Source organism: Anomaloglossus baeobatrachus, chromosome 1, assembly GCF_048569485.1.
Source record: "Anomaloglossus baeobatrachus isolate aAnoBae1 chromosome 1, aAnoBae1.hap1, whole genome shotgun sequence".
Classification (NCBI taxonomy): domain Eukaryota; kingdom Metazoa; phylum Chordata; class Amphibia; order Anura; family Aromobatidae; genus Anomaloglossus; species Anomaloglossus baeobatrachus.
The window spans coordinates 647,142,567-647,155,213 of record NC_134353.1 but is presented as its reverse complement, the minus strand read 5'-3'; the positions used below and the strand labels follow the sequence as shown (position 1 = coordinate 647,155,213).

Genomic DNA, 12,647 nt, shown 5'->3' with positions numbered 1-12,647 from the left:
CAATGGGTCCCCGCATCTCTGGCTGTGCCAGTCAGCTGTCAAAGACTGCTATCGGCACAAATCTGTTGCTATGTGTTTTCACATGGTGACAGTTTAAATCCATAATGTACATAGCACGTCATTATGCGAGAACTGACACCTGGAAATGGTGTGCTATGTCTGTCATTCAGCATTAAGGGATTAATAACGAGTTCACACAAGCAGACTGCACTTAACGATTCTGCACTACTCGGACAACCCCTTTTCAATTACTATATTCTCCATGTATAATAACAGCCTGTACTTCTCTCCAATGTCTGTACCTGGGCTCGTGTGTTGTTATGCCACGTGTAAACTGCAACCAAGCAGCGTCCTATTAAAACAATTGCCATCAAGAAAAAGGGATAGCTTCTGCTGCCCTCTGGCTTCCTCCAGATGCCAGTAAAGGGAATCTGTCACCAGGTTTTTGGCTCCCCCCATCTAAGAGCAGCATAATGTAGAGACATAGACCCTGATTCCAGCGATGTGTCACTTACTGAGCTGTTTGCTGTCATTTTGATAAAATCAATGCTTTCTCTGCTCCAGATCTAGCAGTTATACAGAGGTCATGAATATGCTGGATTACCTGGCAGTAGCTCAAGTTGTCCTCTAATTATAACCCACTGCTGATTAATCAGTGATTTTATCAAAACTAGTCTAAAGGTACCGTCACACTAAGCAACATCGCTAGCAACATCGCTGCTGAGGCACAACTTGCTAGCGATGTTGCTGTGTGTGACATCCAGCAACAACCTGGCCCCTGCTGTGAGGTCGTTGGTTGTTGCTGAATGTCCTGGACCATGTTTTAGTTGTTGCTCTCCCGCTGTGAAGCACACATCGCTGTGTGTGACAGCGAGAGAGCAACAACTAAATGTGCAGGCAGCCGGCTTCTGCGGACGCTGGTAACCAATGTAAATATCGGGTAACCAAGAAGCCCTTCCCTTGGTTACCCGATATTTACCTTCGTTACCAGCGTCCGCCGCTCTCAGCTGTCAGTGCCGGCTCCCTGCTCCCTGCACACGTAGCTGGAGTACACATCGGGTAATTAACCCAATGTGTACTGTGGCTAGGAGTGCAGGGAACAGGGAGACTGCACTGGCAGTGTGAGAGCGGCGGACGCTGGTAACGAAGGTAAATATCGGGTAACCAAGGGAAGGTCTTCTTGGTTACCCGATGTTTACCGTGGTTACCAGCCTCCGCATAAGCCGGCTCCCTGCTGCCTGCACACGTAGCAGAGTACACATCGGGTAATTAACCCGATGTGCACTGTGGCTAGGTGTGCAGGGAGCCAGCGCTAAGCGGTGTGCGCTGGTAACCAAGGTAAATATCGGGTTGATTACCCGATATTTACCTTAGTTACCAAGCGCAGCATGCTTCCACATGTAGCGATGCTCCAGCGATCCCTGCCAGGTCAGGTTGCTGGTGGGATCGCTGGAGCGTCGCTAAGTGTGACATCTCACCAGCGACCTCCTAGCAAATTACCAGCGATCCCTATCAGGTTGTATCGTTGTTGGGATCACTGGTAAGTTGTTTAGTGTGACTGGGCCTTAACCAGCCCAGTAAGTGACACATCGCTGGAATCAGGATATTTGCCTCTAAATTATGCTGCTCTCAGATTAGGTGACAAAAACAGGTGACAGATTCCCTTTAAGTGCAAAGGAGAGGGAAGTGAAACAGCTACTGATTAGCTGCAGGCTCATATGTCATAAGAATGTCATGCGGGCCACAGGAGACGGTATTGGAATGGTACCAGAGGTGAGTAGAAGCTGTTACTATATTACTTGGGAAATATGATTCCGAGAAGGTGTTGTTCGAGTAATGAACAACAGCTTAAACTTTTAACTATTACAGATCACCAAGTCCACATTGCACACTGTCTTGTTTATACAGAAAAATGCGCGCTGTCAAGAACGATGATTTTTTTGTGCAGCACAATAAATAATTTCACCCAATAAACGAGCATTTTGATTGTTTATCAGATGATGAGCAACCTGTTTACACTGCAAGATTATCGTGAAACGAGCGTTACTACGAGCAATTGTTTATACCAATCTTACTGCGTAAAAGAGGAATCGGACAAATTGAGCAACTAGTAGGATGCGCCCACTCCATGCAATTATATTGAGTGAGGCCACACCCACTGGTCAGGTTCTGGCTGGGAACATGCATACATCACAATTGCAATCATTTGTCAGTCACAGCTCAGAAACCGGCGAATCCTCGCAGCACACAGTGTGTGCTAGGAGGAATCATAGGTTTGCAGTCACACAGAGTGAGTGACTTATCATTTTAGAACACACAGCCTCTTTAATACTGGCGTTGTGCACGCCATTCTTCATGAAGCGGCTTGGTGGAGTTCAATGCACCTAATTCTATAAGCAGTACACTCCACTTAATGAGTTAGGCACATGTATCTGTTAACTGGCATGTGCCAATGTGGCGCCCCTGACCTCGTCAGGCACCACTGAGTACTGCACCCATGCTGGGGGCAGTACAACACAGGTAATTCAGAAGGCTGACCAAGGTGTGGTTACACAGGCGCATAGTAATCAAGTCTCCCACATGGACCTTTTGAGTGGACCCCTGGGGAATCCAGGAGGGGGCGTGGCCTCCATCTCCACTCAAGGGGTGTGGTAGAGACTCTGGTTGCTAGGTGGCGTAGGCAGGCACAGAGGGGAAAGAGTAGTGAGCCAGTCAGTTAGTGCAGCTTAGGGAGAGCAGTCGCAAGAAGCAGACCCTGCAGGCTGTCATGATCCTGACAACGCACGTGCAGTGGTTACTGACAGGGGAGAACGGTCACCTGGTAGTGCCACCTGAAAATCACCCGAGGCTGGAGGCAACGCGGTGGCTGAGTACGGGGACTGCCAGGGAGGTACCAGGCCCTCACGGGTTACAGGTTCCCAGAGCAGGGTCCCATTCAGTTGGCCTGCTCAACCTGCAGGTGGGGGTGCTTCATACCCTCCACCATAACACCACAGAGTCCGGAGCCACGTAGCAAAGAGAGGGCCCATAGCTCTCAAGACGCAAGCAGCCGGAGTGACCTGGTCCAGGCTACAAGCAGACGGGCCGAAAAAGGGGATAACAGGCAGCAGCAACTTCCCTGGGTGACCCCAGCAGGGCTACAAGTCGGGGGCACTCCAAAAACACAAGGGCTAGGAAGGCGAGTCGGTAGTCACCCTCACAAGTCAGCCTCAAGGAGTTCTTGGTTTCCCCTGGTTCATCACAGCTACGCCCGGGTTACTCACCCTGCCACCTGACGTGAGTAAAAACCCTGAAAGACACTCTGGTTGTGCGTGTGAGTCATTCTGCGACCTGTGGTTCCACACACCCAAACTGGGCCCTGGGGCTAGCCTCACTCTCGAGAGGCCACCACATCTAGCTGCATTCAACATCAACCCCAGGTGTCCCCTAAACTGCAAAGGCGGTCCCCTGACCGCAATACTGAGAGTGGCGTCACAAATCCTAAGAAGACAACCTACCTGTGACCAGACTGTCCCTCCACGTGGAGTCCCTGAAGGTGATGCAGACCTGGGCTGGGCTCCACACCGACACCAGACTACTCCAGTGAAGTTCTTGAAATACCGTGAAGATATCTACTTTATTATCGTGAACTTGATTAGCGGGCATTGCCACGCCCTGCCTGTGTCCTGTCCATATTTGCGTAGGTGGCGGGGACCGGCGTGTAAATGCCAAATATGGCAAAGTTTTGCGCAACCTCTAAGTTGCTCAATTATTTTGCAACTTATTAAGATGTTTTGCTCCAGATTTCTACCATAAACACTTTGAAGAATCTCCCCCTTATTGTTTTCAGCTAATTAGATCTCTTGTTGGATCCTACAGACATTTGTAGATAGGAAGGATTCCCGCTTGTAATTCCAATAGCTGGGAGAAAATAGAAAAGCTGTCGTGTGTATAGGGGAGGCAGGGGTGATAGTTCAGCTAATGACTATCTCATGTGTAGATGGCCGTAAGAGGCAAGAAAAATAGATGGCATGTAAGGCATTATACTAATGATATCTATAGACTTATTACAGAACTATGGGGGGAAAGTCTCCTTATTGTCCTTGTGCTAAGACTGATACACTGTATATTATATCGATACTACTGTCCTACAGCTCCAGCAATGGATCTTGTTACACAAGGATACAAATATACACATCCACCACACCTATACAGTGTCAGGAAGGATGAGTGTGACACCCATGAGAGATGAAGGTATTAGTATTCACTCACGTCGGATAATGAGTGACTTTCCTCACTAGTCCTGCCTTAACCTTCTATCTCCATGTCTTAAGCTGGTGTCACACTAAACGACAGCGACAACGACGTCGCTGTTACGTCACCATTTTCGGTGACGTAACAGCGACCTTGTAAGTCGCTGTTATGATCGCTGCTTAGCTGTCAAACACAGCAGAAGCAGCGATCATAAGGTCGCTGTGCTACATGTTCAGAGAGCAGGGAGCCGCGCTTAGCGCTGGCTCCTTGCTCTCCTGCAGCACACATCGGGTTAATTAACCCGATGTGTGCTGCAGCTACATGTCACAGTTCAGAGAGCAGGGAGCCGCGCTTAGCGCTGGCTCCTTGCTCTCCTGCAGCACACATCGGGTTAATTAACCCGATGTGTGCTGCAGCTACATGTCACAGTGCAGAGAGCAGGGAGCCGCGCGCACTGCTTAGCGCTGGCTCCTTGCTCTCCTTGCTACAGTATGCATCGGGTTAATTACCCGATGCATACTGCAGCCACATGTCACAGTGCAGGAGCCGGCACTGGCAGCAAGAGCGGAGGCTGGTAACCAGCGTAAACATCGGGTAACCAGGGAAAGGTCTTCCCTTGGTTACCCGATGTTTACGCTGGTTACAGCTTACCGCAGCTGCCAGTGCCGGCTCCTGATCGCTTCATTTCGTCGCTCTCTCGCTGTCACACACAGCGATGTGTGTGTCACAGCGGGAGAGTGACGACCAAAAAATGAAGCTGGACATTCAGCAACGACCGGCGACCTCACAGCAGGGGCCAGGTCGTTGCTGGATGTCACACACAGCGACAGCGACGGGACGTCGCTGCAACGTCACAGAAAATGGTGACGTAGCAGCGACGTCGTTGTCGTCGTCGTTATGTGTGACACCAGCTTTACACAGAAGGGCATTTGTTGTCTGTTTCCTGTATTCTTATCACCCTGTGATGCTTATTAGGTACAAGGCTACATATCATCTGCAGAGATAAATGGATGTTCTGCCATTATTTCATAGCTGAGGGTACTGGGTTCAGTGAATCGTGTGATATAAGTGGAGATCTACACCGAGCACTGAAATAGTTAACAGCCATTGCATGCCCTCCTCTGCTGTCTGCCCATCACTTGGCCTCTTCGTAGGCATAGTGTACCTGTTGCTGTCTTCTCCGCAGTGAGCCATGGCTAGTCTCTCCAAGGATGATGCTGCCTCAGTCAGCTTCTATGGGATGTGTCTGTGGGTTTTACACTTTGCCACCACATTTGCATCTACCTTATTGATGTCAGAGATGACTTCACTGGAGGCAAGTCCCTCCGTGACCAATGGTGGAGGCTCTCCTTGAGAAGATGCTGTCACCAATGAATGGGGAGGGTTCTGTTAGTGTTGTTGGCACCTTATCCAGCTGGAATGTAGCCTGGTAACTAGAAGCACATGAGAACGCAGTCAAAATCCCTGCAGCATAGCCTCTCCTATTATTCGTAATGTGATCCCATGTACCGAATATCTATCAGACGTTTCCAGGCCATGCAGCTTCTCTGAGGTTCAGATATTCAAATTTTTTGTCTTGGTAATAACTGGAAACAGACGTGTGTAACGATACTCAAATGTTGTTTCCTTACTGCTTAAGGTGCAGCCATTTTATATTTGGTTTAAAGGGACCTGTCACATTTAGTGCTGTAGCATTCCTGTTTCCCTGTTTCCATCACTGTCCTTCTCTTCCATTTCTCTTCTCTCCTTCTGCCTTTTTTAACCCCTCCTCCTTTGTATATATCCTATATATGTCGTCTATTCCTCCATTCATCCTCTTCTCCCCTCTTCCCTCTTGTTACTATTCCCCTTTTCTTTGTTGCCCTCTATACTCTGAACAGTAGTTATCACCTTGGAATTTATACTCTTCAATGATATTGTGCCCTCTGTACTTTTCCTATATGTTAACCTTCATGTTAAGAGGCATATATATTGATAAACACTTTTTCTCTTCTGTATTTGGTTGATACAAAACAATAAAATATGTTTGGAACTAAATGGACCTGTCACTGCGTACAGCCTGAATGACAAGGCAGTGTGGATCACAGCCTGGCTGGGCTATAGTTTACACTGAAAATGTTACAGGTTACCTTTAAACATTTTACTGACACCTATAGCTATCAGAAAAAAATGACATTTAAAAAAATATAAAATCGGTTATTTTATTTGATATTTTATTGTTACAGATCCAGAGTGACTCTGATGACGACGCTAACTATATCCCATATGCCTGTATTGATGTATGGTATTCCAGTGGTTGTATGGTCACGCCGACATTGGTGTCACCAGGAGCCTACTGGATGCCATATTAGTTCTGCAATTGACCAAACACATGGCACATGGCAAGGACACAGATTTTTGTATTGTATTTGTATTTTTGAATCATCATTTATATCAGCAGCTCTTGGGGCCATGACCACAACTCCTTCTTCCATAAAAACATAATTTTCAACTAAAATAAATAGCCCCTAAAATAAACTCATCATAAAAATGGAGATAGGTTTTCTCTACATTGCAAAAACATTCGAAAAAAGGCCCCAATTGGTCAAGAGGTTTCCTTTATTTGGATCAAACAAGTCTAAGAATATCTAAAGAAGTACTTTTATTTGCAGACTCTTCAATTTATTAAATCTGTATATTCCCCCCTTCATTACTCGAAAGTTGTGTCGTATGTTCTCCAGTCTGATAATGTGGCGCCCCAGGACCTGGTCGCCACAACAGCATTGCCCTCCCAAAGGGTTAATGCTGAGCCTGGAGGTAATTGGGAGGTCCATTGGCCAGCAAGTTTAACATCCAACGCAGTTCTCCCTCCGGCCAGCAGGGGGGGCTCTGAACCTGGAATTCCAGGGAGCATTCCTTAAGTCTGACCTGAGGGAGGAAGTAGTGTTCAGTCTGTAGAGAGAAGTGAAAGGAAGCAGACGAAAAGTGTGCTGTCCTGTGGATCTGGGGCCTAGAGCTGGAACAGCTTGGCCCAGGGAAGCAGGAGTAGCAGAGAGGCAGAGAAGAGACTCGGACATCGGAGTCTGTGGCCACCAGGGCTTAAAATACTCCCTGGTAGCCGAATCCGAAGGGCAGGAGAGCTGCAAGCACCTGGCCCATAAACAGCCCGAAGGTACAGCTGCAGCATCAGGGCCCGGTGTGGACTCCAGCAGAGAAGCACCAGAGAGGGCCTGCGCAGCCTACCACAGAGGGAAAGGGACGTACCACCGGTCCCAGCAGCAAAGAGGGCCATTGCTGGATCCAGAGAAGCAGGGTCCTATCGTAGTAAAGAAAGGAACAGGAGTAGGCCTCATACTCAGCTGGCCAGAAAGATCACCCCAAGTACTTCCAGGCCGACCGGATCCCCTTCACCACCTGTGACGGTCTCCCAGGATTGGACTGTTCCTAAAGTAAAAGAGGAGAAGGTAAAGAGACTGTTGTTTGTGCCTGGTTCTTTCATTGCCTGTCGGCCCTGCACCGTGTTAGCCACACAACACCATAGACTTTCACGAGCACTAACAGTGTCCCCGGGGCTCCGCTCCACCTGTGGGGAGCAGTACCACCATTGCTGCCGTATCATCACCCCGGAGGCCTCACACAGCAGTGGCGGCTTAATAGCCGTGGACCACAGGTGGCGTCACGAAACAAATACTTTAATTGCTCCCAAGTCACCAGCCATATTAAACTGACACCCGCCAGGGCCACGGAGTTGGGCCCCGCCACCACTGACGTCCCCCGGACTAGTCCGGCCCGGCATCGGATGTCCCATAGCCCTGGGGTGAGCGAGTCAACTTTTGGCGTCACGAACAGGATTTCGTGCCCGGTCCCACCGGGTACTGTGCGCCTGCAGAAACTGTGCTTAAAAGACTGTGTTACTGTTTGCAAACTGCCGCCGCCATTAGCCTCGCCGAGCGCAGGAAGAAGGGGGGCGTGCCTGACAAAGAGCGCGAAGGGAGCGCGCCATCAGAGCAGAGCGCCGTTAACCCCGCGCGACCCAGAAGGGAATTTGAAAAGTGAACAGAGCCTGGTAAGGTTCACTAAGGGGGAGGAAGATGTCCGACTCGGAGGGAGGGCAGGTGACTGCCATAGCCCGAGACGCCGCAGCACCAGCTGAAGCAATCCCAGTCGCCGTCGCCCCAGCCCCCGCTGTAGTGCCGGTAATGCCGATCACAATGCCGTACATCCCGGGAGCAGAATGGCTGCCGCAGTACTCCGGGGAGTCCCATACCTTGAGCAACTTCAGAGAAAGGCTGCACAGCTTGTTCCGGGTGTATCCGCTGACTGAGAGCCAGAAGGTGGGCATATTAATGGGGCAGCTAGCCGGCGCGGCCCAGCGTGAAGTGAAGTCCTGGCCTGATACAGATAAAGGGACAGCAACCCAGATACTGGCCAAGCTAAAGAGTACTTTTGACACCCGCACCACAGCAGAAATAAAGATGAGATTCTTTGGGTGCAAACAACGGGCCACAGACAGCATAAGGGACTATGCCTTAAACTTGCAGGAGGCCCTGAAAGCAGTTAAACAGGTGGACCCAGAGAGTGTACGTGAAGAAGACAAACTCCTAACTGAGCAGTTCATAGAGGGGCTCCTGTCAGATGCCCACAGGACCCAGCTGCGTATCATGGTCCTGCAGAACCCTGCTCTGGACTTTGCAAAGTTTAAGGACCAGGCCATCCAGGTACTGAGAGAATCTACACCGAATGACCCAGTACCCCTCCGGCCTCTTGAAATCACGTACCCAGGGGTGGTGCCTGCAACACGAGCCGCTGCAGGGGCTGAGGCGCAGTCCCTGGATAAGGATCCCACTGCAGAGCTCAGACAGCAGGTCCAGGAGCTGACCAAGACTGTAGCTGCCCTTGCCCAGACCGTGCAGTCTCTACAAGTGACCCCATCGCCTGCAAGAATCGAGTTGGCCTCCAGCCCAGATGACGTCCCATGGATGTGACAGAGGAGGATTCCGCCGACCCGAGGAAAAGATACAGACCGGTATGATTCAACGGGACAACCGATCTGCCGCCGCTGCAGTCAGGCGGGCCATATTGCAAGACACTGTCCTTTAAATGGGCCGAGCCTGGGGCCAGGAGCCAACCCCCAGGTGTAAGGAAGCCCGGCTCAACCCCCAGCCGCAGCAAATATGTGGGAGGACGACCGGTCCTTCCTATTGTGCTGGATGGGATCCCTTTGAATGCCCTCCTGGATACGGGGTCCCAGGTAACAACCATCCCTTATAAACTGTACAAAAGATATTGGGCTGATTCAGACATTGACCATGGCCCAGATGATGATTTAACAATTGTGGCCACTAATGGTCAGCCCTTACCTCAAATTGGGTATAAAGAAGTAACCATTAAAGTGGGGCGGGTAGAATTGCCATGTCAGGGGATGATAATTGTAGATATTGATCGCAAAGAATCTGACCCACTGCTAACCATTGGTACAACAAATGTGATAGAAAATTGTATTGCCGAAGTGATAATTTTGTTGCAACAGGCGTCTGAAACTGCCAGCTCCAGGCAGCAGCGTGCCCTACAGAGGGAGATCAGAGCCCTGATGAGGAGGCAGCAGGTAGAGCTGGCCGGAGGAGAAATTGGCAGTGTGAGGGTAAGTGACCCCCTCCCCATTGCAATACCCCCAAGAAGTGAAATGATATGGTGTCGGGCAGCAATAGGCCTCAAGGGTCAGGATTACCATGCCTTGGTAGAACCGGTGTATTCAGACAGTAGGCCTGGAGTCCTGATAGCCAGAGGGGTAGCAGACGTCCACAAGGGGAGAGTGCCCGTCCGTGTCCTGAATTGTGGGGAGGAGGAAGCCAAATTGCCCCGGTACGCCACTGTAGCAAAACTGTACACTGTCAGTAACAATACCATCAAAGCAGTGGAACCCTTGATCCCGTCCGACCAGGCGGAAGACAATGGCTCCAAGGGGCAGCTGGAAGACTGGTGCCAAAAATTACATGTGGGCACCGACTCCACCCCCTCATACCAAAAGCATGGGGTTTACCGGGTGGTACAGGAGTACGAGCGGGTCTTCAGTAAACACCCCCTAGATTTTGGGCAGGTAAAAGGGGTTAAACATCAAATCCCCATGGGTGATCATCATCCCATTAAAGAGAGATACCGCCCTGTACCCCCAGCACAGAATCAGCGTGCCAAAGAAATGTTACGGGAAATGAAGGAGGCTGGGGTTATCAGAGATAGTTGTAGCCCCTGGGCAGCTCCACTAGTGCTCGTAAAGAAAAAAGATGGTACAATGAGAATGTGCGTAGATTACAGACAAATTAACCGCATTACACATAAAGATGCTTATCCACTACCCAGAATAGAGGAGTCACTAACAGCCTTAAAGTCAGCTAACTATTTCTCCACCTTGGATCTCACCAGTGGGTATTGGCAGGTTCCCGTGGCAGAGGCGGACAAGGAGAAGACTGCATTCACGACGCCAATGGGCCTCTGCGAGTTCAACTGTATGCCATTCGGGCTCTGCAACGCCCCAGGGACATTCCAAAGGTTGATGGAGTGCTGCTTGGGCCACCACAATTTTGAAACCGTGCTGTTGTACCTGGATGACGTCATAGTCTACTCCAAGACTTATGAAGACCACCTGAGACACTTAGCAGAAGTGTTTGAGTCCTTGTCGGAATATGGCCTGAAGATAAAGCCGTCCAAATGTCACCTCTTGAAGCCAAAGGTACAGTACCTGGGTCATGTGGTCAGCGCAGAAGGTGTGGCACCTGATCCGGAGAAAGTCACCGTAATCAAGGACTGGCCAAGACCCACCACGGTAAAGGAGGTGCGGCAGTTCCTTGGGCTGGTGGGCTACTACCGAAGGTTCATTGATGGTTTCACAAAGATAGCAGCGCCCCTTCAAGATTTCCTGGTGGGCTAGCCAAAGCAGGCTAAGAAGCAGAGCCCTCCATTTTAATGGAGCAGCCAAATAGAAACATCCTTTATCCAGCTGAAAGGGGCTCTCACGGGAGAAGAAATTCTGGCCTACCCTGACTACAGCCAGCCGTTTGTACTGTACACAGACGCCAGCAACGTGGGCCTGGGAGCAGTTCTGTCCCACGTGCAGGGAGGCAGAGAGAAGGTGATAGCTTACGCCAGTAGGAAGCTTCGGCCCACAGAAAGGAACCCAGAAAACTACAGTTCCTTCAAGCTAGAGTTCCTCGCTATTGTTTGGGCAGTGACTGAACACTTCAAGCACTATCTGGCATCGGCCAAGTTCACCATCTTCACAGACAACAATCTGTTGACACATCTGGCAACAGCCAAGTTAGGTGCGTTGGAACAGCGATGGATGGCCCGGCTGTCTAACTTTGACTTTACCATCAAGTACCGAGCTGGCAAGAAGAATAACAATGCTGATGCGCTGTCCAGAATGTCTCACTTACCCGAGTCTTGAGAAGACCTGGATGAACTCGAAGAGATAGAGTTACCGGCTTTCCATCACCAAGGTGTTTCCCAGTGTGAGCATGCTGTAGGAGTGAAGCGCTCGAGCCAGCACGAGGTCTCGGTCAACCCATTACTCCACCATAATTGGGAAGAGACACAGAACGGTGACCCGGCCGTGAGATTGATCAAAGAAAAGCTAGCACAAGCTGAGACCCATCTTGGCCCAGATGCTCCAGAAGAAGCCCAGCAGCTGTGGAAGGAGAGGGGACGACTGTTCACATACCAAGGCAAGCTCTGCAAGAGATATGTCAACTGGCGAATGAATGAACTTGTCTGGCAGATAGTGGTCCCACAGAGGGATGCTCCAATGGTCCTAGCAGGTTACCATGATAACGCAGGACACTTCGGGTGGAAGAAGTTGGAGACCCTACTCCGTGATCGGTTCTACTGGGTGCACATGAGAAAGACAGTCGAGAAGTGGTGCCGAGACTGTGGTCCGTGTAACCTGAGGCGGAAAGATGATGCCAGCCAGAGGTCTCCCCTACAGCCAATTGTCATGAAGCAGCCCCTGGAGTTGGTGGCCCTGGACCACGTGAAGTTAACACCAAGTCGGTCAGGCTATGTGTACGCCCTCACCATTGTGGACCATTACTCTCGTTTCCTGGTAGTAGTGCCTGTGAAGGACCAGACAGCCAGAACAGCAGCTAGAGCATTTCAGGCATACTTTTGTCGACCTCACGGTTACCCTGAAAGGGTGCAGACTGATCAAGGTCCTGCATTCGAGGCAGAAGTGTTCCAAGAGTTCTGTAACATGTACGGTTGTAAGAAAATCAGAACCACACCGTACCACCCCCAAACCAATGGATTGTGCGAGAAGATGAACCATGTGGTTATTGATATGCTCAAGACTCTACCTCTGGAAGAAAGAAACCAATAGCCAGAGAAGTTACCAGATCTGGTTGACCTGTACAACCATATCCCAGTAAATTCGACCAACTGCAGCC

At 50.1% G+C, this 12,647-nt stretch overlaps 1 protein-coding gene across 1 annotated transcript in view; it reads right to left on the bottom strand.

Moving 5' to 3' along the window:
- The window catches only part of PNP (purine nucleoside phosphorylase), a 69,918-nt gene extending 64,393 nt beyond the window's left edge, over nt 1-5,525 (bottom strand). The window contains exon 1 of the mRNA XM_075319748.1: nt 5,399-5,525. Within this exon, the coding sequence (XP_075175863.1) occupies nt 5,399-5,427 (29 nt within the window). The 5' untranslated portion in view covers nt 5,428-5,525. The remainder of the gene's footprint in view (nt 1-5,398) is intronic.
- Between the last annotated feature and the right edge of the window lie 7,122 nt (nt 5,526-12,647).